This window comes from Natrix helvetica (genome assembly GCF_964273705.1).
Source record: "Natrix helvetica genome assembly, chromosome: 1".
NCBI classification, from domain to species: domain Eukaryota; kingdom Metazoa; phylum Chordata; class Lepidosauria; order Squamata; family Natricidae; genus Natrix; species Natrix helvetica.
In genome coordinates this window covers 106669174-106696928 of record NC_138548.1, presented here as the reverse complement: position 1 = coordinate 106696928, position 27755 = coordinate 106669174, and the positions used below count along the sequence as shown (strand labels likewise).

At 39.6% G+C, this 27755-nt stretch overlaps 1 protein-coding gene across 10 annotated transcripts in view; it reads left to right on the top strand.

Moving 5' to 3' along the window:
* PLEKHA7 (pleckstrin homology domain containing A7) overlaps positions 1-17477 on the top strand; it is a 137399-nt gene extending 119922 nt beyond the window's left edge. For 5 of the 10 annotated variants that reach the window (XM_081937678.1, XM_081937679.1, XM_081937674.1 and 2 more), the window contains 6 exons: positions 2061-2213; positions 4710-4843; positions 5777-5916; positions 12702-12804; positions 13818-16403; positions 16435-17477. In XM_081937678.1, coding sequence (XP_081793804.1) covers positions 2061-2213; positions 4710-4843; positions 5777-5916; positions 12702-12793 — 519 coding nt within the window. In that variant the 3' untranslated portion in view covers positions 12794-12804; positions 13818-16403; positions 16435-17477. Of the gene's footprint in view, positions 1-2060; positions 2214-4709; positions 4844-5776; positions 5917-12701; positions 12805-13817 lie in introns of those variants that run through there. The other 5 variants (XM_081937677.1, XM_081937676.1, XM_081937675.1 and 2 more) reach the window with 5 other exon arrangements.
* The last annotated feature ends 10278 nt before the right edge of the window (positions 17478-27755 follow it).

Here is a 27755-nt window from a genome sequence, read left to right as displayed (position 1 = left end):
AGTCTAATTTTGTTGTTTGGAGACTCTTGATTCATTTCCTTCTATTATAGGAAACTAGATTGTTTTTCTTCCTTTTGATCACAATTTATTAATTCTCAGGATGAATTCTCTCTTTTTATTATTTTATGTATTTAGTGTTTTAAGAGCCCTGTTCATTTCAAAGATCTCTTTTTAATGATGTGATTTTGTTTGTCTGCTATCATCTTTTACTGCTGGCCTGCAAAAATAACATCTAGCCATGACTGACACAGTGGTGAGATTGCTTTTACTGTGATTGGTAAGACGTCATCATGTGAACAAACCAATCCACCCTTAGAAACAGGTGTAGCATTTCAGTGCTTCCTTTGTACTTGTATTTGGTATGATACACATTTATACCAATTTAAAACAGATTCTTAAAAGGGGATTCCACAGCACTTCTTTGCCACTTTTTGGTTTGTTCCACAATTTTCAGGAATTTAGGTAGGCTATTTTGTTCTTAGGGTAAGAATATGTAGCTTCCAATGTCCTTACGTTCCAAAAAAATTGTGAACATGTCAAGACACCCCACTCCCCCTATGATATATACTGTGTGTTCCAGGGAAAAAAAGTAAAAAGAAGCTTTCTTTTCTTCTTCTCTATGTTCTTAACTCTTTAGATCTGTTCGGCCTATCTTAGTTCTATGGTCACATGATCTTTCACAATGATTAGTTCTATGATCACATGATTCTCTTTGTTTAATAAGACTAAGACACCCCTCTTATGAAATTTAAACAGTCCTTATTGGAATAGAGGTATGTATTAATTAATTAATTCAAAAGTGCTTTATAATAAACAATCTGTCAAATTCAGATGTCCCCTTAATCTGTTTTAAACTTCTGTAGTTCAAACTATTGGCCAGATTTTTGCTTTTAATTGTTTTTAAATCCTTATAATTGTTTCTCCAGTTTTTATTTTAATCTTGCCCCAGGTAAAAGGAACAGCTAAGGTCCTCTGCTGCTTGAAGACCTCTGTAACTTTTAATTGTTTTATATAATCCAAACAGTAAATGGAAATTTAAGCAAACCCAGTGTCTTTAAAGTAGGCTCTGCATGAGATTGTCAGCTTGATATTTCTTGCTCTGCTCCTGGTGCTCAACTTACAAGTTTCCCACAGGTTCCCTCCAGTTCTTGCAAGTTTCTTTGCATGGAGTTGCTTTTGGAAGCACACATGAGTGATCCTGAAGGCTTTTAGTTGTTCAAAGCTCTACTGGCCCTGGCAGACCACCTGGCTGCCAATGCCTGCCTTAGCTGTGCCTCTGCTGTTTAGACATACATTAGATTGCCAGCTGAAGAGCCCAGGTAGCACAGCGGTTAGACTGCAGTACTGCAGGCTAACTCTGCCCACAGCCTGGAGTTCGATCCTGATGGGCTTGAGGTTGACTCAGCCTTCCATCCTTCTGTAACTGTTAAATGAGGACCTGGATTGTTGGGCCAGTATGCTAACTCTGTAACTGCTCAGAGAGAGCTGTAAAGCACTATGAGCTGTATATAAGTCTAAGTGCTCTTGCTCCTGCTGTTTTCTCCACTTGGAAATCTCAAAAATTCATTTGTTTGCTTAACTACAGTTAAATGTAGTTAACATAATTACTTTCTGTTTCATTCACTTAAAGAATTACATGACAATAACTTTTGGAGATCTTGGCACTACATCTGATCCAACTGTAGGTTGTGTGTGTCTCATAGGCAAAAGTCCTACTGTATTTTCTTTTGTATATCACACTTGTGAAGAGCTTTCCCCAGGAAATACATTTTTGTTCCTGGTTCAAACGATTATAGATAAATCTAGTTATCTCTGACTCCTAACATGTAAAGTTAGAATCTGGAATCTGCTGTCAACTTTGATCTGACATTACATTAATCTCTGCTGGTTGGAAAAGTACCAGACTTCATTGGGGTAGCCCATCAAGTGAAAATCCAGGAATAAATACTACGGTAGCCCTTGGTTTTCATTTTACCTTTTCAAAGTTTGAGGTAATGATAAACATTTGCTAATTTATTGTTTACAATGGTCAAATGTCATTGTTTCCTGTCTGTTACTAGTGGAAGCGGGAGCAAGAATTTGACTTGCAGTTATTGGAAAGAGCAATTTGTACAGAACCAAAAATGGAAGATAATTGGTTAAAAATCAACCCTGTGGCAGTAACAGAGAGAGATCTAGAGCCTGAAGATTATAAGTTGGATATTAGCAAAGAGGTAAGGCTAATTGTTGGTATTGCCTTGTATTCTTTAACTTGTAAATAAATTCACTATTTTCCAAGCTTAATATACTATTTTTCTCTCCATTTGTTTTCTTTCATGTTAATGTTTAATGTTAGTTTTCAGCAAATTTTTAAATTAAGCAAAGCAGGATTGTTTTCTGAGGCATGAACAGGATCTTTTCTTTTTGGCATGTGTCTAGTAGCAAGAAAGGCATGTTAGGAAAGTGACTAAAATGTTTGAATCTGCAAAGGGAAAATGCACAATTCTGTAGAGAATTAGCCCACACATCCTGCAGAGTTACAAGGATCTCTCAGCTCTCATCAGAAGGACACAAGCAGCATCACCTCTGAAGCTCAGCCCCTTTTCATGTCATTCTCACAGGCAAAATTATGTCATAGGCAAAAATTATGTTGGACACCATGATATTGCTTGCGTCCCTGATTCTCCCTTCCTCTGCTGTGAGCACCAATGCTTACTACAGTATTAAAGGACTGATAAAATAGAGCAAATAAATTAAAACAAACAAACAAACACAAAATGCTATTAGTCACAAATTTTACAGAATGGTAAAGTTGCACTTGTTTCTCCAATAATGGGAAGAAACAGGCTGAAGTAGATCCCAATCAAAATTGTTCATCAAGGTTCTTTGCAGTGTTGTCCATCAAAGTGTTGTCCATCAAAGGAGTAGCATCGCTCCTGAGAGATCCTTTTTAGATTCATGGCTACTGCAACATGGTTAGTAAATATCTAGTCCAACCCCCTGCTCATGCAGCGTGGAGGCTGTTCCCAGGAGCAACTTTGGTTGGTGTGTGGTAGCTTTACAAGGAGGAGGGAGGGGAGAGGAAGAAGAGGATCTACTTATGGTAACTTTTGCTCTTTTCATTTCCCAGATGGACAGCTGTAATTACTCTTTTGGAAACTAACTTTGAACACCACTCAGAATCTGCACTTTGTACAAAATTCGGGGGCCCAACTAATTAGCATTAAATGCTAACAGCATATTATACATGAGACCTTGCACTGGTTGCCAGTAGGCTTCTGGGTATAATTTAAAAAAAACTATAAAGCTGCATATGAGTTCATTCCAAAGTACATTCAGAATTGTGCCCTCCAACCAGAATCAGCCTGCCCGATTAGAATATTCCAGGAAAAGTTGCTTGTAATTTTCCTACTGCCCTGAAATTATGGGAGTTAAGAATATTTCTTCAGTATGAAACACCTTTAACTACAGAGGTTTTTAAATGTTACTCTGAGATAATACCATCGCATGATTTTTTAGGAGTCAGTCAGATTTAAGACTGAATCCTGATTATTTTGATTATTATTTCTTGTTTCATTATTTGTTTTATGCTGCATGTTGCATAATGCTGAAAATCTTAGAAATCGAAGGAAGGAAATCACCACAGATAGAATATCATCAGTTTGTGTGTGTGTGTGTGTGTGTGTGTGTGTGTGTGTGTGTCTGTATGTGTGTGTGTTTCCCTCTTAACAATGTATTTCAAAACCTACAGAGCCACCTTGTGGCCCAAAAGAAGAATATTTTATTTCATTGAAAGATTAAAGAACAGAATAAACAGTCAGATTAAGAAAAACTAACAAATAAAATAGCTTTACTAATTCTAGATATGTCATCTTGGGTTTGGAATTGTTATGTATATCTGAGGTCTAACTCCTGGAGATTAAAAAGTAACCTGAAAAGGTATCTTGATAACAAGAGAGAAATTGCTTCTTAAATTGAATTCTCAAAGTCTCATTATATAGCAACTATACCTGAGCATTTCCCTGAGATTTTTCTCACTAGTATTGTTTGTACATTCCTTTGAAAAAATTAGGGACGTGGTGACTCAGTGGCTAAGACATTGAGCTTGTCGATCAGAAAGGTCGGCAGTTTGGAAGTTCAAATCTCTAACACTGCGTAACGGAGTGAGCTCCCGCTACTTGTCCCAGCTTCTGCCAACCTAGCAGTTTGAAAACATGTAAAAATGCAAGTAGAAAAATAGGAATCACCTTTGGTGGGAAGGTAATAGCATTCCGTGCCCCTTCGACTTTTAGTCATGCCGGTCACATGACCACGGAGACATCTTCGGACAGTTGTAGCTCTTCGGCTTTGAAACGGAGATGAGCACCGCCCCCTAGAGTCGGGAACGACTAGCACATATGACTGGGAACCTTTACCTTTAAAAAATTGCCCTAATTATGATTAAAAAGAAGGCATCAGAGAAATGGCATCAGAGAAACACTGGAAGTCTTTAAGAAGATGTTGGATAGCCATCTGTCTGAAACGGTATAGGGTTTCCTGCCTAGGCAGGGGATTGGTCTAGAAGACCTCCAAGGTCCCTTCCAACTCTACTATTGTATTAAATCTGTCTATATATATACTTTTTGTTTCCTTTTGTGTATTTGAACATACAAATGTTTTAATGTTCTGTATGTAGTATAGTAAACATTTATAATAATTATTTTTTTAAAAAAAAAAAAACCTCTCCCCAGTTGTCAAAGCCAGACAAGGTTGCCATTCCAGAACGGTACATTGAGATGGATCCTGACGACCCCCTCACTCCTGAAGAATTGGAAGCAAGGTATCGTAAGGCAGAAAAAATTAGGCATATTCTTACCAGATCAAGGTAAGGCTTTGTGCATAATTCCTCTTTATTAATAATATCAGGAAACATGAAAAGCCATGTTACGTGCATATAACCAACTCTATTGCTTCAGTACATCTTGTAGGAAGACGCTACTGGAACAATAAATCTTGCTAGTTTCTGTATGTTGTAAACATAGCCCTGTAAAATCCTGGGTCTGTCTCTACCTTTTGCAGTGAGATGTTTCATCCAGAATCCTTTACTGGCTCTAATCCAAATGGCAACTGCTTCTTAGAGGTTGTTCCATTGCTGTAGATCCCTGCCAAAGACAGCATTTAGTTGTGAATTATCCAGGGTGACCAATCCCCGCAAGGCCCTTTAAGAGCTATTCTACTTTCTAAGGCATTTAAAACTTGTTTTAAGCACTGCTAAATGTAAACTTTTTTCCTTTGGTAATTTTTTTTGCTGCTGATTAGCTAGCTTGTTTATTTATCTATTAGATTATTTAGAACCAGCCTTTATTACTTTATAAGTAACTCAAGATGGCAAACATGTGGCAAAACTCCTTCCTGCCTCCTCCTATTTATCCCACGAAAACCACCCTGTGAGGCAGGCTGAGCTGAGAGAGAATTATTGGCTCAAATTCACCCAGCTGGCTTTCATTCCTAAAGCAGGACTAGAATTCCCAGTCTCCTGGTTTCTAGGCCAGCAACTTAACTACTAGGCTAAACTGACTCTTATTTGTTGATTTTGTTATTTTTCTATTAGCTTCTCTGTATTTTTTAATATGAGTATTAATAATTGGCAATACATCAATTATATAAATAATGCTGTAAAAAGTTATTATAATCCCCAGATTCATAATTTCAGGATAATCCTGGTCTTTTTTTCCCATGTATTGAACACGTGTTGGAAAGTGGTGTGGACTGAGACTACAGCACATTTTTATTTATTTTCTTTTTATGTTTACCCTAGTATGCACAACCTACAGCCTCCAATTCAGGACAAATACATCTCTTCAAATTTAGATTCACAGCTACATGAGCAAGAACGCATCATTAACATATCATACGCACTGGCTTCAGAAGCCTCTCAGCGGAGCAAAGAGGTAGCAGGTACTGCTCTATTTATAAAGCAGTGGCTGTGACAATGCATTGTTTTAGTTACACTGCTACATAATGTGCATTTGTATCTTTCTTCTGGGCTACTGTACATATCGGGGCATTAAGACCATAACTTTTTGTGTTATTTAGGTGTCCTAATTGAATAATTTTTGTTATGGAGCTGAACCACTGGATTTAAACCATGCATTGTATTAATCAATATTCAGTGCTGGGTATAGGTTCCTCCTACTTGAGTAGAGATACGACCCAAAATTTTATCTACATCAAGTCTTCATCTGCTAAGGCAATGTATAGATCGCAACATCACACATTAAGATTAAATGGACATTTTTCATGCCCAAAGTTTAGAAAGATTTACAGTCATCAACATGAAATCCCAGTTTAAACAAAATATTTGTAGATGTTTGAAGATGGAAAATGTGTTTTCAACAATGTGTTCCTCTTAGTGCTCTGTTGAACTGTTGTGCTAGTGGGTTGTCTTCAAATTGAAGGCAATCCTTGGCTCAGTTTGGTGAGGCTGTTTCCAAAAGAATCAGCATGGTGTTGGATGATTGTTACTTTGGGGGGGGGGGGGGCTTTGCACTGAGACCTTTGTTTATCTTTGTATAACACCTCATCTCTTCTCATCTGGAGAAGAGCCTAATGCTTGGAAAGATTGAGGGCAAAAGAAGAAGGGAACGACAGAGAATGAGGTGGCTGGATGGAGTCACCGAAGGAGTAGGTGTGAGCTTAAATGGACTTCAGAGAATGGTAGAGGACAGGAAAGCCTGGAGAAACATTGTTCATGGGGTCACGATGGGTCGGACATGACTTCTAACAACAACAAAACACCTCATCTTTTTTCTGTTCACATGTTCAGGTTTTTTTCATCAAAATACTGGAAAACGCTTTTTAAAAGTAAAGCAGTGAAATTTGACTGATTGATTGCACTATTCCAAGATTTAGAATTGGATTTGGCAAGTTATTTTTGAAAATTTAGTCACTTAATTCTCCTAAAGCTTCATGGGTTTCAGCTAAAGATTTTTTTATCTTTTTGGAAACTTAAGTGTATACAGAAATAGCAGATGAAGTTGTTCTTGCAAAATGGTGCTTCCTTTCTACTTTAATCTTTCAATGTGTTACTAATACAGCATGATATTTTCATTGTATATAGCAGGGCCAGTATTATCTATTGCCTGCCGAGTTAATTTTATATTTTATTAATTGATTTCAATTTCATCTCAATTTCTGTTGTGAGCTGCAACACAAAATCACATCTACATTTATTTTGTCAGCAAATACTCTCTGATTCCTTTGATTTTTTAAAAAATATATCACAAATTGATTATTGTAAAAGTCTTCTCAAAAAAATAAGTCAGCACTCCAAGTTAATATCCATGGCAGATTTTAGTTCATTTTTAAGGATAACAGGTTCTACATTTATCTTAGAGAAAGACATTTTTGCTAGAATTATTTCCACTGCGATATACATCTTTTGATTCAGATAAGTAATAATAATAATAATAATAATAATAATAATAATAATAATAATAATAATAATAATAATAATAATAATAATAATTTTATTTGTTAGCCGCAACCCTCTCCCGAAGGACTCGGGGCGGCGTACAATCAAAACAAATAAAATACAGATAAAGACAAACATACATAAGAACAAAGACATATACATGTGCATGGAGGAGGTAGACTGATGAGTGAAAACAATTAAAAAACACAATTTAAAATCCCATTGAATAAAATTACCAAATTAAGAACCCGTCAGGAGCAATATGAGGTTATGGTTGAGCCAGGCCAGCTATTTGGAATAGGTGGGTCTTGAGCTTTACACGGAAGGAGCGGAGGTCAGTGGTGGTCCTAATATCCGGAGGGAGGTCATTCCACAGGGCTGGGCCCGCCACAGAGAAGGCTCTGCTCCTAGGCGCCGCCCCTCGGCACTGTCTGGTGGACGGCACCTGGAGAAGTCCCTCTCTGTGCGAGCGAATGGGTCGTAGGGATATATGGGGCAGAATACGATCCCGCAAGTAACTAGGTCCTGAGCCATGGAGCGCTTTAAAGATCGTAATCAGGACCTTGAAACGCACCCGATAGACCACAGGAAGCCAGTGCAGCTCACGCAGGAGCGGTGTCACATGGGAGTACCTTGTACTCCCCATAATCACCCGCGCGGCCGCATTCTGGACCAGCTGCAGTCTCCGAGTGCATTTCAAGGGAAGCCCCATGTAGAGAGCGTTACAGTAGTCCAGGCGAGACGTCACCAGCGCATGAGTGACTGTGTGTAAGGCGTCCCGGTCCAATAGGGGGCGCAATTGGCGCACCAGGCGAACCTGGTGGAACGCCCCCCTAGCCACGGCTGTCACATGGTCATCCATGGACAGCCTGGCATCCAGGAGGACGCCCAAATTGCGCGCCCGCTCCACGGGGGCGAGTTGAACGCCCCCAATGGCCAGAGATGGAATTAACTGGTTGAACCGGGGGGCCGGAACCCACAGCCACTCAGTCTTGGAGGGGTTGAGCTTGAGTCGGTTGTCATCCATCCAGACCCGTACGGCTTCCACACATCGGGACATCACTTCGACGGCCTCGTTGGGGTGGTTCGGGGTGGAAATGTACAGCTGAGTATCATCAGCGTACAGATGATATCCCACCCCGAAACCACGGATGATCTCACCCAGCGGCTTCATGTATGTGTTGAACAGGAGTGGCGAGAGGACCGACCCCTGTGGCACCCCACAAGTAAGGGGGCTTAGGGTCGACCTCTGCTCCCCTGCCAACACACGTTGCGTCCGGCCAGAAAGGTAGGAGCCGAACCACTGCAAAACGGTGCCCCGGACCCCCAACCCCTCCAGTCGGTGCAACAGGATACCATGGTCGATGGTATCAAAAGCCGCCGAGAGGTCTAATAGGACCAGGATAGAGGAACAACCCCTATCTCTGGCCCTCCAGAGATCATCTACCAACGCGACCAAGGCCGTCTCTGTGCTGTGCCCGGGGCGAAAGCCGGACTGGCGCGGGTCTAGATAATCATTCTGCTCCAGATGTCGTGGGAACTGAGAAGCCACCACACTCTCTACAACCTTCGCCAGAAAGGGAAGGTTGGAGACAGGACGATAATTGGCCAGCTCCGTAGGGTCCAGGGAAGGCTTCTTGAGCAAGGGTCTCACCACCGCCTCTTTCAAGGCAGCCAGAAGAGACCCCTCACCCAGCGAAGCGTTCACTAGGCCCAGGAGCCAGTCGCGTGTTACCTCCCAGGATGCCAGTACAAGCCAGGAGGGACACGGGTCCAATAAACATGTGGTAGGTTGCAGTCGTCCACGCAATCTGTCCAAATCCTCGATGACAACCAAGTCAAACTCCTCCCAGAAAGGTTTCTCAAGACTCGCCACGGACGTCTCAACTGGGCCGCTGAAGGGGACCCAATCCTTCCGGATTTGAGCGATTTTATCCTGCAGATATTTCCCAAATTCCTCTGCCCTGCCCTGTAAAGGGGCCTCCCGCGGCCTCTGAAACAAGAGGGAGCGGGACACCCGAAACAGGGCGGCAGGGCGGTTCTCTGCGGATGCAATGAGAGCGGCACAATATTGACGTTTGGCCGTTCTCAATGCCACTAGGTATGTCCTTAAATGGGCTCGTACCTGTGCTCGGTCAAATTCGGATTGGGAGGATCTCCAACGACTCTCTAGGCATCTCTTGCGGCGCTTCATCACCCTTAGCTCCTCGGTAAACCAAGGAGCCAGGGTGGATCGTTGCCGCCGGAGAGGCCGCAAAGGCGCCACCCGGTTCAAGGCCCCGGTAGTCGCATTGTTCCACGCGGCTACCAGGTCCTCTACCCGAGGGCGGGTCAGGGCTACAGGAGGTGGCCCAAGCTCCGTTTGGAACCTATCTGGTTCCATCGGGCGCCTGGGGCGGAACCATCTAGTGCTTTCCGGTTCCGCCTCCCCGCAGCGGGGGGTAGCACCAGGGAAGTCAAGTCGGAGGAGTGAGTGATCTGACCATGACAGAGGAGTGATGGTTAAGTTCCCTCCTCCCAGATCACTCAACCACTGGCCAGAGACAAAAACAAGGTCCAAGGTGTGACCTCCCTCGTGTGTCGGGCCCTGAATCAGTTGAGTCAGGTCCATGGCTATCATGGAAGCCATGAACTCCCGAACCCCCTCTGATGCTTCTCCCACCGATGGCAGGTTAAAGTCCCCCATCACTAAGAGTTTGGGGGTCTCAACCGCCACCGATGCGATCAGCTCGAGGAGTTCAGGCAGGGTCGCTGATGTATGGCGGGGAGCCAGGTATACTATCAGCAGGCCCAACTGTCTCCCAGGGCCCCATTTCACAACAAGGGATTCACACCCGGACGTCTGTGGCACAGTGGACTCCCTCGGCTCTAAGTCCTCCCAGATAATCACTGCTACCCCACCGCCCCTTCCCCGGGCCTGGGGCTGGTGAAATGCTTGGTAGCCTGGTGGGCACATTTCCACGAGGGGTAAACCTCCCTCGTGGCCCAACCAGGTCTCCGTTATTCCCGCGAGGTCCGGCTCCCCCTCCAAAATTAGATCGTGAATGAGGGGGGCCTTATTGACAACAGACCTCGCATTGCATAGCAACAGCCTCAGGCCCTGGGCCTGCAGATCCTGACCACCTAGAACGCGGGGGTTGGTAGAAGCGACCGGGTGTAACCAGCACTCACGGTCTCCCAACCGACTGCGGGTTGTGAATCTGTCCTCGTATCTGCCCCTCCCTACGACTGTTGGAATCAAGGAGCCCCATATGGGAATGATATCCTCCCCCCCTCCTCCCCTCCGCTCCTTCTGCTCGTGACCCCACCTGGTGACCTGGCTCTGTCATCACTCCTGATCTGACCCACCCGCCCCTAAACCCCTAAAAGTTTTTAAAAAACATTTAACTAAAAACCCCCTAAGTCTCCGCTTCCTCCACCTCTCGAGATTAATAAATCCGTCATCAAGGTGGGCCCTCGAAAGAGCGGAGGGCCACACCTGCGAGAGGGGGGACTCCCGCAGTAGGATTAGGTCTAGCCTTGAATACATATGTTATTTAAAAATTCACAGGCACTGTGCTGAGGATGTTCTGGCCGGTAAGCCATAGTCCAATAAAAGTTTAAAAAAGCCGGGTTCCGATGCAAAAGAAAATTGTCCAGTCCTAGATGGGGGGGGGGTAGTGATGGAAGTAGGCTGGTCAGGTGACAATCAGTAAATGGGGGCTGGTGGGTGGTCAATGGTGGATGGCGAGGGATAGTTAGATTATTGCTTGGTAATGGGCAAGGGGCAGATGGTCAACCAAACGAAGATAGGGAGGTAGTCCTCCAGGGCGGTCACAGATGGTAAACAGGGGCAAGTTGTTAATCCAAAAGTCAGCCAAAGTCAGCAGGGGGGGTAGGTGGAACCGTCAAGGAGGCAGCTGGCAGGAGGTAGAAAACTCCTCTGCCAAGCCTGATGTTGAAGCCTCCTGCCAGTCCCCAGCAAACCCACCCACCCCCGGCCTCTAAGCAGCCTCCTGAAACAGCCCTTTCTCCTACCAGGCCTTCGGCATTTAAGTCCTGCCATGGCCTGCATCCACATTCTTGGCACCCAAAACCACCATTCCAAGCCCCAACGCCGCTCCTACCGGCCTCCAGCCCTTCCTGCTCGACCTCCAACACCTCTCACAGTCAGCTGCAGGCCGGGGAATTCGGCGTTCGGCGTTTCCAGCCGTCGCCGCCGCCGCTTGGATCACCGCCGCCCCAGGGTCGGCCATTCCATTCGCCACCGCCCCAGACCTCAGCTCCAAGCCACAAGCCTCCAATATCGACAACAGCACGCCCCCGCATGCTCCAGACGCCATTTCCTAGCCTTACGCCGTTCCTCCGATCTCCTCTAATCTCCTCCGATCCCAAAACGGTGAACTCAGCTCCTCCGGTCTCAAAACGGCGTCTCAGGGCGGTGTCTCCCATCGGCAGATCACCGGCCCATTCTCCGAGCTTTTTCAGGTCTTCAAACCACCCTGGAAGACCCTCTTGGGTCGTAAAAAGATCCAGGGTGGCTATTTATTGGACACCTGGCCCCCATGGTGAAAAAGGGGGCCGGCAGCACCCCTGCTCCCTTAAAAGAGCCCCGCGGATCTATGGGGCTCTATGGCAGACCGCCATTTCTCCAGGAAGCTCCTCCTCCAGTGAAGCAAGAAATCTAGGAGGAACAAAATGTCTTAGTGAAAGTGAACATCTAAATTTGTTTATTCATTACATTTACACCTTTCCTTCAAAGCTATAACAACTCTTGAAGTTAACCAAGCTGAGAGACAATTATTGGCTCAATATCACCCAGCAAGTTTGTATGGCTGATAAATGGCTCTGATCACCACAATACCCAGATTCTCAAGAAATTCCACAATCTCACAATATCCTTTAATAGAATCTTGGTTTACACAGTTTTCTAATGTGCTTGTTGGCACTCAGCCATGCTCCAATAGATCAGAGAGTACACTTCTTTCTTCCTTTTTGAGGAAGGCACAACAAATAAAATAATAAAAGAAAAATGACTCGGTGATTTTCCATATTGTAGAACTAAATTTTCTTGGTATAGAAAGTACATGTTGATTTGCAAAAAGTATTACAATTCATACCAATGGCTGGCCCTGTTATCTTGTATTTGAGCCCATTAAGCGGTGCATATCTGTGGGGTGTGTGTGTGTGTGTGTGTGTGTGAGTGAGTGTATGTGTGGGTGGGTGTGTGAAAGAGGAAAAACACAAAAAGCAATTGTGGTGCCTAATTCCTTTGTATGATCCCTTCTAGCTCCACAATTGATTTACCCAACTAAAGCACCCTCACCTTCTGTACCTCAGCCACTCCATTTAAGCAATGGATTTCACTACACATTTGTCTAAACACCTTGAAAGTAAGAACTAACTGCTCTTGCTGCCTATATTTGCCATTAATGATATGCTTTGCTGATGTTGGATCTCTCTGTAAATGTAGTAATAACTGCATGCAAACTTTACTGATCTAAAGAATCTTGGCTCCTTCAATTAAGAAAAGTAAAAATTCTTACACAATATTTGCAGAAATTGTCAAGAACTGCTGTGAGACTGCAAGTTGTTTTAACTTCCTTTTCACTATGATGTTATTTTAGGTGAAATGTGTACAGGTGGTTTTGTAATAGCAGCACCGCATATTGAAAATGGGATTTGCCACAAGCTGTGTCTTGTGCAAACTGGAAAATCCTAAAATATTAAATAACATCTGAATAAATATTAAATACGTAAAATAAATGTTACATAATAAAATACATATTATTATTGGTAGCAGAAATAAAAAGAGCCTTCATTTCCTTATTGAAGAATAGTTATGGCAGTCATTATCACAGAAACAAACCCTGCCATACTTTTGGTGGCTTGCCCAGGGAATAAACCAAGTTTGTATATAGTTTCATAGAGCTATTTTTTTTCTTTAAAATATATTGCCTTTTTTGAAAATAAAAGTATGCTTATTTTCTTTTCTATGTCTTTTCTGAGGCTATGTGTTTCACATTAGAATATCAGATACATATTGAAATTTATTGTATATTAAATTTTAGTCAATATAGTGCTATGGTAGAATTGAGTGAATTGCACATGCTTGGGAGATTTCTTTTTTGATTAAGACTGATTAACAAAACAATGTTATTTTGTTTCCTGGGTTTTCTAGGAAGTCTGTAATATATCAGTGTATAAAAAAGTAGAAGAGCACAATATGATTTACCACTAAGTGGTATGTTGATCTAATCTAACTACCCCATCATAAGCCATTTCTATTCCCAGTCCAAAATTACCTATGTGCACTATTAGCTTTTAACAGCAATTGGGAAATGTATGCTTTTTAGTATACTTGCTTCATCGATATCTAATTGCATTGTGTTTTTCTTTATGCTAGCCAAAGCAGTAACTGAACAGTGATTCCTGGAATGTGCCAGTAACAATCGCCTAATGAACAAATGCAACCAGAAAGAAGGAAGAGGCACCCCCAGGCTAGCCTTCTCTCATAATTACTCTTATTTGAACACCTTTTATAAATAAGTATAGAGAACGTTCATACAACCAAAAAGGAAACAACTTTGTATCAGATACATTTTAAACATACTATATAAAACAGCATTTCTCAACCTTGGTAAATTTATGAAGATAGACTTAAGCTTCCAGAATTCCCCACCCCATTCTGGTGGGGGAATTCTGGGAGTTGAAGTTCACCCATCGTAAAGTTGCCAAGATTGAAAATCACTGATATAAAATAGGTGCAGTGGCCATAATTCAAACCTATGCAGGTCCTGCTGAAATCAGTTCATTGATTTTAAAGTTTGATGTGCTACACTAAATGACAATCTTTTAAAGAAACAAAATATGTATTAGATTTATTGTTGAAAAAGAGCTGCGTATGTTTAAAAGATTGGATGCATGCTATGAAGATGCATCATTATATTCTTTGGATATTTTGTGTTTAGAAAGGAAAATTTTGAAAACCATTATCTATATCTATATCGTGTGTGTTTGTGTGTGTGTGTGTGTGTGTGTGTGTGTGTGTGTGTATGTATTTGTGTTACAACCCCTGGTATGCCCGAATACATATATATTAGAGTGGATAATGGTTTTGTGACCACAATCAGATGCAATTTTATTGAACTAATCAACATTTCAATTATTCTAAATCTCATACAAACACAAAAACTTACTGGTAGATATAAAATATGCAAAACATGGACCCCTTTGAATAAATTATGTAGCCTATTATAATTGATAATCATTATAGATTTCTGTCCTACATGACATCACTAAACTAGCAACACTGACTACCTGTTGTAAAAAGAAATTCATTTTTTATATCATCTTTGAGCTTAGGACTCAGTCCCTTCCCTAATGTAAATGCAATTTGCATGCAATTTCTCCTCCAGCACTAAGATACATACGCATACATTCACCACATTTGTCACAAAGATGGCATAAGTTACGCACAAAATCTATTTTTTAATATAAAAAAGACTTACCATGGTACATCTCTCTGCATATTTAGCAGGACGCTGTTTGTTATCGATCCCTCTAGGAAGTGTTCCATCGAAAAGGTCCTGCATCCACAGGGGGCTCAGATCACCCACTTTAAAATGAAACATTTAAAATAACTGATACAATTATTAATACACCACTTTACTCAAATATTTATTTTCTTAATATCTGTATTTTCAAAAGCAGCACAAATGATTTATTGTCAACTATTTATAATTTGCTATGTTGATTTCGCTCCTGGCCCAGACAATTAAAATCTAAAGTATAAGATTTCTCTTCTTGGGTCTTAAGCAAAAAGCTAATAAAAGCAGTTCATGATTGTTTTTTAACATGAAGGCTTGTGTGCTATATTAAAAATGTGAGCTGACAGCCGCCTAGTATCTTGTTCATACTTGTGCAGAAGTGAGTTCAGTGTGTTACAGCTTTCTATTACGGTACTCTCTTTTTATACCAATTGTATAAAAAATAATCCTTATCATCCAGAGTAAAGTAAATATGGATTTAAGCTAAGGTGGGCTCACATTTGGTTTGAAGACAAGATTGGCCTCTGGAAGACTCTACAGGCCTGCACTAAATGTCAGGGCAATGACACACTAACACCTTCTCCCATATACAGTATATATCTCACTCTAGTTAGGGGGGGAGAGATTTAATCCTGCTCCCCAACTGTGATCTGAGGTGCTGTGTCCCTGCCAGTAATATCAGCAGGCAAAGAGCAGTTTTACGAGGATGACTATGTGGATATATGAAGATACTTTAAACTTTTCCATTCCTCCATTGCAGTAATTTTGGCATAAGAAAGATCCCAGAGGGAGATGGCAGAAACAAACAGCTGCCAAATCCTGGAATATTTCCTTGTTGTTAACAGTAGAAATCAGGTCAATTTTGTAATGAAAATGAATTTCACCCCTACATAGCAATCCTGGTGAGATTGCACAATAGGTCACACAAAGATTATTTTTCTGTGGCTCAACACAGTTTGTGCGATGGGATGTGGATTGACATTAGTGAATTGGTGCAGAGAGAAATATGGCTGTTCACCATAAGATTACAGTGTAGTTTTCTGGAAGCCACAGGGTGCCCATGTATAATAGAAATTGTTTCCTTAAAGTTTGCTTATAACACTACTACCCCTACATATAAGCCTGAGACTCTTTTTATTAGAGAATCCCTGTGTAAATTATTGAGACATTCATACTGATGTCTATTACAGAGGTGCAACTAAAGTTGCAGAATCTTTTTCATAAAAGATGAATCCTGTAGTTTTCAGCTAGTTACTACTAATTGTACTACTACTAGTACAATGTACAAACTTAAAGATAAAGGCATTTCCTAAAATTTCCTGTTAAAAACACATTGTGTATGGAGAACAGAATTTCACAGGTAGCAAAGAGTCTATATTCATGATTTTCTATACATCCTTATGAGCATGGCTAGTAATGATGTACTTAAGTTTTGATGACTTGTATCAATGTAGAGGGAATGTAATATAAGAGGAGTTCATGTGTAGGGGAAAAAGCTTCCATGCTGGCTTCCCAAACTAAGATTTGCAGAAAACTACATGTTGCCTTTCATTTGATGTTTGTTCTTTGAACAGGCGCACACTACATAGCAAACTAATTTTGAGAGTTTGGGGTACTTTAAAAGTCTCTTTGTGATGTTGCCTTGCAGCTACCGTTCAATGAAGAAATCTTTCAAGAAGAATGAAAGCCTTTCTGTGTTAAGCCCATACCTTTTATGTATTTACTTGTAGAAGTGAGTCCCAATTATTTGTTTCAGATTAGAATGGAATTATTAAAACAGATGTGGAAAATTCAAATATCCGAGAATAAATACTTAAATACTAATACTCAATAGTTTGAGAAGCACATACAGCTCCATGTAAAGAACAGGCTAATTTAATTTAAACCAGGTTGGAATGAAGTAGCATTATCTCATTTTACATTTGTAAAAGTCAATGATTGTTTTCTGTGTTTAGACAAAATTCTCCACCTATCCCAAATGATAACATTTCTTACAGCAAAACTGACTCTGAAAAAATTCATAAAAATGATTATGTTAACTTTTCCTTTAGGCTTATATTAATGGTGTTTGTTGAAATCTAACGCTGCATTGCTAATTCTTTCCTTAAAGTTGGTCGACAATATGTAATTGGACATATTTATTCTAGCAACTATAGAAGAATTACATAAAGAGAAACACTAGTTTTTGTTTTCCTTTCCATCATTAAGTTAAGACATACAATTTCTACCTATAAAATTTGTCTTTTATCAAATAGTAACTGGATTGAAAATTATTTTTTGAACTTGTATTCTATTTTGGCAATATTTGGAAACTATTCTTGATAAGTGTATTTAGAAAATACAATCTATTTTAATGGAATACTGCCAGTGTCAAGCATATAACATTTTGTCAAAATGATATTCTTTTATTTTTTTCTTTATTAAAATGTTGAGATATTTTTCAAGAAAATTTTAATTTAAATGAAATGTAACAATTTTGAGACAATATATATGTACATATTAAACTATTAACATTACATTTGATCTGCCTTTGGAGTTTTATCATTTGTTTTTCAAATTTTGACTGCAATTGAATTTGCGTTTGTTTTTTACTGTCAAAATATTGTCCCTTGTTCTCAGATCCACACTGAACTACAGCACAGTTTTTCTCAGCCTTCATCCCACAGGATTTGACTGCATGTCTTTTGAATCCCTAGCATAGAACTCAAATAAGTTGCTGAGTTCCTTGGCCAAACCATCCCATGGGCCACTGATTCCTTACCTCTAAGTTACAGACATTATACTTCTTAATGACAATGGTGATGTTACAGTATATATATATTAAAAAATCTTCATGAAATAAATATGGAATTGGAAATAGCTTTTACTTAATTTCTAAGGGCTTTGCAAACATCAGTTTATCTCTTGAGTTAGGAAAAGCCCCACAGGATTAAGAAACATACCCCAGCACTGTCACTATTTCCTTATTGATCTCATTAATTCTAAATTGCGCTTTTCCAGCAAAAAAATTCTGGTAAATGTTCATTTATATCCCCAATCTGCGTTTCCCAATTTTCAGGTAGTGTTTTCCTATCTACATATAACCACGTTCAGATTAAGGAGCACTGTGAATGTATTGCCACTTTATCCCCATTTATAAGCAACAATGAAGTATATTTTACTTTATTTTTATTTTATTTGTAGGGTTTCCTGCCTGAGCAAGGGTTTGGACTAGAAGACCTCATATATATATATGTTGTATTTGTACTGATAAATAAATAAAGGGAGACTAGTATAGATCTATTTCGAGCTAATTAGCTCTCATCAGCTAGCCATACCCTTACTGGGATTTGAACCTGGGCTGTATTATATCTTAGGCAGGAGTCTTAGCCACTAAGCCACAGGCTCTCCTCCTTATCAGTTGAGCCAGGGAAATAGATATGTATTTGTGTTACAACCCCTGGTATGCCTAAATATGGGAGGAAGGTCACTACTCCCTCTTTCTCTCCTTCGGCTCATCACAGAAGACCATGCAGGCAGAAAGCCATATTTTTATTTTTAATGTTGCCTTTTTATATTTGTGTTGTATTTGTACTGATAAATAAATAAAGGGAGACTAGTATAGATCTATTTCGAGCTAATTAGCTCTCATCAGCTAGCCATACCCTTACTGGGATTTGAACCTGGGCTGTATTATATCTTAGGCAGGAGTCTTAGCCACTAAGCGGGAGTAGTGACCTTCCTCCCATATTTAGGCATACCAGGGGTTGTAACACAAATACATACATACATACATACATACATACATACATACATACATACATACATACACACTATATATATATATATATATATATATATATATATATATATATATATATATATATATATATATATATATATATATATATATATATATATATATATATATATATATATATATATATAGACAGTCCTTGTTTTTTGCTTTTTTTAAATCTTTTAATGACCTTGTAATCCTTTGCATCAGGGTGGAGTCGGGGAAACTCAGTGGAACTGTGTATTTACTGGGCAGTTGCTCTTCCTGTTGCCAATGCAGAGTTCACAGCTGATATTTACTCATTGTGCCCAGAAAAAGAAATATCTGTCTAGGACCTTTCAAAATTATGAAAAAAGTGCTGAAAAAGTGTTTTAAAAAGTGACTTCAGACCAGTCCTCACACTTATGAACGTTGTCACATCCCCACAGTCACATGATCAAAATTTGGATGATTGGCAATCCTCATGTTGTTGTTATGGTTGCCTTATCCTGGGGCCATGTGATCATCAGTTGCAACCTTCTCCGGGTGTTTCAACAAACGAAACCAATGGGGCAATCTGGATTCACTTTACCCATGTGATTTGCTTAATGTTTGTGTGATTCACTGAACTACCACAGCAAAAACATTACAAAATTGGATGCAACTCGCTTATCAACCAGGTTGCTTAGTGACGGAAGCTTCACGTTCCAATTATGGCCATAAGTTAAGACGATCGGTACTGTTTACACTCACTTGGAGACTGGGAACGCTTTAATTTACAACTTTAATCATTATCAGGCTGTTTATGGCAAATGAGTTGTGCTAGTGCAGCTTTCTGTCCCAACAAAGATTTTTTAACATAGTTTCCATAATAAACAACGGCTAATAGAAAAGGTTTCCTCCAACTCTGTGAATTAATGTTGTCACGCTTGCGAGAGAAGCACAGCTTCAGAGATCAGGAAAGCATGTTTTTGAGGGTTCCCTCTCCTTGATTTCTGTCTTTCTTCTTTTAAAGTATTTGCAAATGACACAGACGCACATGCGTGTGTGTGTGTGTGTGTGTGTGTGTTACAGAGTTAACAGAAGCACAGAGAAGACACAAAAATATTGTGATGTGGTTTTGCCTGATCAACCTTCCTACTGCTGAGGTGCGTTCAAAAGATGAAGACTTTTATTGCCTACTAGCTAAAGTAACCTTTCCTCATAGTGTTCAGTACAAAGGAAGAGCACAAAATGTACATACATCACAGTGACTGGAATTCTGTTTGAACAAGTCTATTGATTGGGCCTGACCTCTTTTTTTTACACTCCCCCCCTATTATTCGAAAAGGGGCATCTAAGTCTGGCTGAATTGAACCAACTGCAATGAACTTTCTATGAAAACTTCTTGAGATATTTCTTTTAGTTCAAAGCTTTGGGATTTTTAAAGGGCATTTTTAATATAGCCTGTTGAGGTATTCTGAGCCCAAGCCATACTTTGAATGTTTTAAACTACAGGTAAGTCTGAGAAGAAGGGGAAATGAAGGCATTACAGCAGAATCATGATCTGGGGAAGGGAAGGAAACCTTTTGACCCATAGAATAAATAAAAATGTCAAATAATGCTTTGAGAGAGAACTTTGTTCTAGTCTAGGCGGCAAAAGCATGGGACTTCAGAACAATCATTTAGAAATGTATCCCAATTCATTGAACTGCATTGTGACTCTTCAGTAAAGCATGAATCACATGCTTTTTCCAGGACTCCAGACTTCAGCTATTACTAACAAAAGAGATCACATCTGCACATCTGAAACTTTGCTTCACATTTAAAGTACTGTAAACCATTGTGTTGCATTAAAACCACATGAACATATAAGGGAGACACTGATTCTATCAGCAAAATATGTTTAACTTTTGAAGTATCTAAGATCTAATCATAAATTGAATTTTAAAAATGAACTCCTGATTTCCAATTTTAGTTGGCATTTCAATTAATGGTGTCCTTAAATATCAGTACAGGTCATTCTGAAACAAAATTGTATGGAGAAATGGGAATATGAGTAAATATATTATTCTGTTAACAGAAAACAACTCTCACCCTGCAAGCCATATATAAATTTATCTGGAAGTAATGCTATTTGCTTACACCCAGAGAAAGAGAGAGAGAGAGAGAGAGAGAGAAAGAAAGAAAGAAAGAAAGAAAGAAAGAAAGAAAGAAAGAAAGAAAGAAAAAGAAAGAAAGAAAGAAGAGAGAAAAGATAGATGGATGAATGGATAGATAGATAGATAGATAGATAGATAGATAGATAGATAGATAGATAGATAGATAGGTAGATAGGTAGATAGGTAGATATGCTAGGTAGATATAGATAAAGATATGAATGTGTGGTAAAATATTTCTAAAATACTGAAACCCAGTATTTGTAAACATAAAAACTTCAAATTGCTGGGACGTTTGTCATATCCAGAAGGCTATGATTTTGGCTGTCATGTATATTAGATTTGTTAATGAGAGTATTTGGCTTGGATATCAATGTTTAAAGCTTTACAGTTTTTAAATATGTTTCAAACCTTTCTCTTTAACAATTAGAATGCTATATACTGTAGAGAGAAACAATAACTCAGTTTAATTCATGTTAAATATGGAGAACTATAATATTTCAAACTATGGTGACATTGCTAATATTGGAATCTATGAGCTTTATCCCCAATACTATTCTTTATGAGAGAGTGAGGGAGGGTTTGTGTGTATGAGAGAGTGAGAAAGAGGTAAAGGGAAACCACTTACGTATTCTTGTCAAGAAAAATACATGGATATCTCTACAAAGTCATCAGAAATAGATCCTGAGTCAAAGGAGATTATTTTTTAAATCAACATATTTAATCAGAAGATGTTTAAGACAGTTTAAGAAAAAGAAACTACTGGACATTGGGAGGTGGGTCAGAATTTTAATGAAGACAACCTTGGCCATTCTGATCTTTGCTAAATGAAATCCCTCTTGTTCACCTTCGTTTCTCGGTTGCTTTTAATACAATCACCCCTGGATACTTGAGTAAGACAAGAAAAGGTAACATAATACTTTTATTCAGCAAACTTGGTTACAAAAAACATTTGGGAATCATGACTTTACACTGTTATATTTGTTGACAAAACCCCACGTGGATCTGTTCCTCTTTTATGATTTTTAACATCTGAAGCAGCTGAATGAGATAATCTGAGATGTAAATCTAAATTTTAAAAAGGGCACATTGGTGCCAATGTTATATTCATTGCAAATTCTTTATTTCCCTCAGTCATTTTAATTTTAAATTTTGATATTTAACAGTGGCGTAGCATGGGTTGTCAGCACCCGGGGCAAGGCAAGTAATTTGCGCCCCCTAACCCGTGGATTTTAGCACTCGAGTCTCTTCCACTAGATTAGTTAAAAAACCCTTACCCCCTAAGCACGTGTATTGTTTGTTATGAAAATACTGATGTAATTAAAGTAAAATGCATCTAAATACAAGTTTATTTTCAAACACTTTATTGAGTGCGAACATGCATTACACATTCTCCACATTTTCAGCAGGTCTATGAATACAAATCTACAAATGTAGTAACCTAGCATGGGCCATGCTATTATATGTCGCCTCACAACCATCGTAAACGACAAAAAATATCAAGAACAAAAACTAAACATCAAAATGGAACCATACCCTGGAGATGATCCAAGACTGGGCTAGTGGAGCCAACTTCCTCAATCCTGTACCTCTAATTGTAATTCTTTAATAGAAGTGCAAGATATCAATCTGTATATACAGATTAATTTAAATTGGCCTTTTAATTAGCGCAAATTTTTCAACAACGGAATTGAAATCTACATTAAAGTCTTTCTCAATGGACAGTATTGCTAGATTACTCAGTCTTTCTTGGCTCATTGTAGATCTCTGATATGTTTTGATTAGTTTAAGTTTTGAGAAACTTCTTTCACAACTCGCTGTAGAAACAGTGATAGTAAGAAAGATTCTTAATGTGACAACAAAGTTAGTTAAACTTTCTTGCAGCTTCCACTTATACACCCAGCGAAGCAAATCTAAAGCTGACCGCTGCTAGAAGGATAACTGGCTTCTAAAAGCCAACATTGTGGAATGAACTAACATGTCTCTGTCCATATCTAAATTGTGGCATATTTAAATATAATCCTATATATTAAATATAGTTATGAGTGAACAGGATTTTTAAGTGTTTAATTGGTAGCCAATATGTAAATTAGAATTTACTTTCAAATAATAACCAAAGAATATATAATACTGAGAAGGTGACATAGACAAAGAAAATTGCATGACCATAACAGGATGAAAAAAAAGGAATAGCATGGCCATCTTTGCATATTGAGACTAATCTTGGGGCCCAACGTAACTTTTTATCAAGCAGACATCTTTCTTAAATTGGTTTTTAATGCCTTGGGACCTATAGATGGATATAGGTTATGCACATCTGACAAATTATGCTTTATTTATTTTTATGTACCATTGTGGGATTCACTTTTTCAAGCATGGGTAATAAAATGCTTCAAATAAGTACAAAACCTGATATATTTATTACCATTGTATGTAGAAAGCAAGGAACTAACTAGATACCAAAGTGAAAATGCATATAAACAATCTGAAATGTAGTAATTGTTCTTTATAATCATCAATTGAAAATGCTGGTATTTTGGTGTGCAGGGAAGATCAAAAGAAGCAATTCCTATTCCACTGCCCTTTATTCCTCTCAGAATGGAATACCAAAGGAGGAGCAGCCTTCAGTCATATGGGCATGTGCAAATTTTCTACCTGTTGACACACCTCTCTTTGTAAGATGCTTGCTGGAAAGTCAGGCTCCAGAGGAAGTGTGTAGGAAATAAGAGGAAACAGCTTTGAAGAATAACTCTATTCTTCTGTTTGTTTCCCTGCTTTTTACACAATACTGAGAAAAGGACAAGGCTCATCTAGCCTAGCTCCTATTCATATGGAGAAAAGGAAATGGAACAACATTGAAAATCTGGTGCCTCCTTCCTACCATGCTACTCCACAACAGAAAGTACATGATCAACTATTTTGGCCCAACACATTTCTGCCGTCTTCTGTTCCTTAAGGTGGGGCAGTCAGAAGTGGAGAATGGTTCGAAATCGGCTGTATTTATTTATTCCTGGGTGGTCCCATCTTAGCACAACCAGGGGCGGGATTCAATTGTACCCATCAGGCACCCTTTCGCTGTCTTTTTTGGCTTAACCTTCCAACCCGCGCCTCAGGTTCTTCGCCTCGATTGGTTCAGCTCTCCGGTTCTCTTGGAAGGCCTGCACACGTATATTGTACACTCTCTCACTCTCTCTCTCTCTCTCTCTCTCTCTCTCTCTCTCTCTCTCTCTCTCTCTCTCACACACACACACACACACACACACACACACACACACATTAAATACATAAATAAATACATACCTCACTGCCCTCCCTTCCCCGCTGGAGTGTTTGGGCACGGAAAGTGTGTCCGCAAGAGAAAGCTAGGGCGAGCCCCCTTCGTTTACAACCCGAGTGGCGGGAGCCCGAGTTTTTTTGCGCGTAATTGTGTGCTGGAAGGAGAGATAGACAGAAAGAGAAGGAAAGAAAAAGGGAGAGTGCGGCCGGGAAAACCGGGGGGGGGGAGAGAGAGAGAGAGAGAGAGAGAGAGAGACTCTCAGCGAGCAACTCCTGACAGAGTCTAGCCCGACAGCGCGCCTGAGACTCTTCAACTGGGAGAGCGGCTGCACCAGCTGCTTCTCTTCGCCAGCTGCAAGCACCCGACTATCGCCGGGAGAGAAAAGGCGGGGAGGGGATTCTGGAGGGGCCACATTCCCTGAATCCAGTTTCACTCTTTCTCTCTCCCTTCCCCAACCCCAACCTCCTCTCTCTCCCCCTCCTCCCCTCCCCGCCTCGCTCTCTCCTCCTTTCTTTCTTCCTCTCGCTTCCCCTCTCTCCTCTCCTCCGTGCCCCCCCAGATGTTGCGCCCGGTGCGGCCGGCCCCCCCTGCACCCCCCACGCTACGCCACTGATATTTAAAACTGGCTGAAAATGTTTGAGCTCCTCTGTTTTATTGCAGTTATATTTGGTTTGTTTGGTTTTCATTGCACTGAATATTTGATTTTTTTTAAAAAAAATGCTGCATAAACATATTTTTGCATGGTGTACTTTATAGGTTTGAGAAATATGAAGAACTAAGTTGGTAGTATCCCTCAATATCCATATTGTCCTAAGCACTGGAGGAAGAAACTTAAGATCTGGTTTGGAGTTAGGCTGGTATGTGGTCAGGCTAATTACAACCAACCATTTTGTTTTGCCTCAGCATTTTGTTTTATAGTGCTTCATGTTTTTACTGTTCCTTACCCGTTGTATACCGGCCAGAGTCCACCAGCAGATGGCTTTAGAATCTGAAAAAATAAATAATAACTATATTGTAACTTAGTGTTATGTGTGAATGCTGCCATTCTCTGGCCACCTAACTGCAGATGCCACCTAGAAACAAAAGCAGGCTTTGCAAAGATACAAGGCAAAAGAGAACAAAATGCAACAACTGCAAAATGCTTGGTGGAAGGGAGGAATGTGTACAAAAATATGAAAACCTTAATGGTAGAACTGGTATAAATGGTATAATTATGAAGACTGGAATCAGCCTATGGCACACTATTTCATTGCTGGTATATTTGTACAGTGCAAGAATTTTGGTATGTTCATTTGCTTTCTAATCATACATTGGCCACAGAAGCCTAAACTTCTACTAGTTTCTTAAGAAATAATAAAACAAGTGATAAAAGGAGTGTCATAACTTCTCTCTCGCTCTCTGGCATTTTTTTTTTTTTAAATCCCATCATCTAACTTGAAGAGCAGACTTTACTGCCTCTATACTCTTTCTAGTAATGTAAAGTATCTTTTCTTACAAGGCTGTCATGAAATGAGGAAAGCAGAATACTGTTTCTGATCTGTTTGGCTGGTGTAGTTCCAGGCCCTTTTGTCTTTCGAATGAATCTTCATCATGATTATCAAGTCTATACAAGTACCAACAACCTTGTGACGAAGGACGTGGCTCCTTTTTAGATGCCACATGCAAAGGCTTGAAGTTTCAGGTGAAAGTTTGATAAAAGGAGATTGCTTTCTTCAAACCAAACACTTCTCCTGGCCTCTCCATCTTTGCTGAGGCACTTGCTTGCTACGTTTTCTCCCAATGCTTCATAAGGCCTCAAAGCAAATAAAGATGCCAAGCTTTGATTAGGAAATCTAGCCGGGGCATTGATTCTCTTTGTCTCCATGTTATAGAGGCAGCTTCAGTGCATAATTTAATCTCTTCAGGGGACTGTGGTAAATCCACAAGAGATTTCCACCAGCAGCCCTTCTTGACATGAGAGCTAGCATGCACATGATCTTTGATGTGAATTCCCTAACCATAGCTTTAGAAGGACCTGTAACCTTTGATGCTGCCCTAAAAATTGGGCTTTCGGAAAGAAACTTTGAGCCTCCTTTCTTAGAAACACCTGATGAGATCCTATTTTCTGAAGCCATAGAAGGATTTTTTTCTCCCATAGTGCAGTGCAGCAAAACATGTTTTCCCCTGGCTATTAAACTCCTTTTATTTATTTTTTCTTTTTAACAGATATTTCGTCTTTTATTAAGAATCTTGAAAAATCTAGGCATATTGTGGCATTTCATAGCAGAGCTGGAATGGACCTTGTGACTCTTCTATCGTATTAAAGCACAGCCCTAACAATACATGAAAATGATTTTGGCAGGAAAAAAAATGAGCCTAATTTCCGATAATTATTTATGTGAAAATATTTCCTTCCTTCCTTCCTTCCTTCCTTCCTTCCTTCCTTCCTTCCTTCCTTCCTTCCTTCCTTCCTTCCCTCCCTCCCTCCCTCCCTCCCTCCCTCCCTCCCTCGTCTTATGAATCCTTTCCTGAAGCAGGACACCCCAAGCAGGATTGTTCAAACATTTGTGATATTGCTAAAATGACAAATGTTGGATCAAACATCCAGGTGTTTTTCACCTACAGAATACCTGTGGAAGCCATATCTTAAGAACTGTCAGTTTGGAACATGGGTTGGTTTTTTTTTTTTTTTTTTTGCATTTTAATCAGAATTAAGTTTAGGGTTTCAATTATTTCCAATTGATTGAATTCTTTGGTGTTGCTTCCACAGTATGAAATGCACTACCTTCAGTAGTTTACTATTTTTTCCATCTTGATGAAACCAGACTTCAGCCAGCCTTGAGTTGCCTTGATGGTGATTTTATTTAGTTGATCTAACTCCCACTTTTTCAAGAAAATGTTCATAATGCTCCCTCTGCTTGTTTATGGTGACAGCAATCCTGTGAGGTAAGTTGGGCTGAGACAGGGTGACTGACTGATATACAATACAATACAATACAATACAATACAATACAATACAATACAATACAATAGCAGAGTTGGAAGGGACCTTGGAGGTCTTCTAGTCCAACCCCCTGCCTAGGCAGGAAACCCTATACCGTTTCAGACAAATGGCTATCCAACATCTTTTTTAATATATATTTTTTATTTTTTGAATAAACACAAACAAACACCTTAAAATCATCTTCCATTACAAATTGTAGAAAGTGTGTCAATTGGTTACAAAGAACTTTCATGCATCCCTTCCACAGTCATCACCTATGATTCATATCAAGTTATATATTTTACATCACATATATTTATATATATATATTGCTATCATCATACCTCATCCTTCATATGACTATAGTTGTTTTAACATCCCTCTATAACAAACATTCCAAAATTTAAAACAAAGCCACCTAGTGGTATTCCCTTATCTATTTTCAATATCATCCAACCACATTATACTTTATAACAAATTCAAAATAAACATTAATTATGTTTAATAACAAAATTTTAGACCTCTTTTCTTAATCATTGTTTATAATTTATATCCAATTTCCCTTTTATCATGTCAATGCAAATTATTACATTATTATCATTATCAGTCATTTATTTAACAATAGTTTGACTAAGTTTAACTTACTTTTCCCCCTTTTTT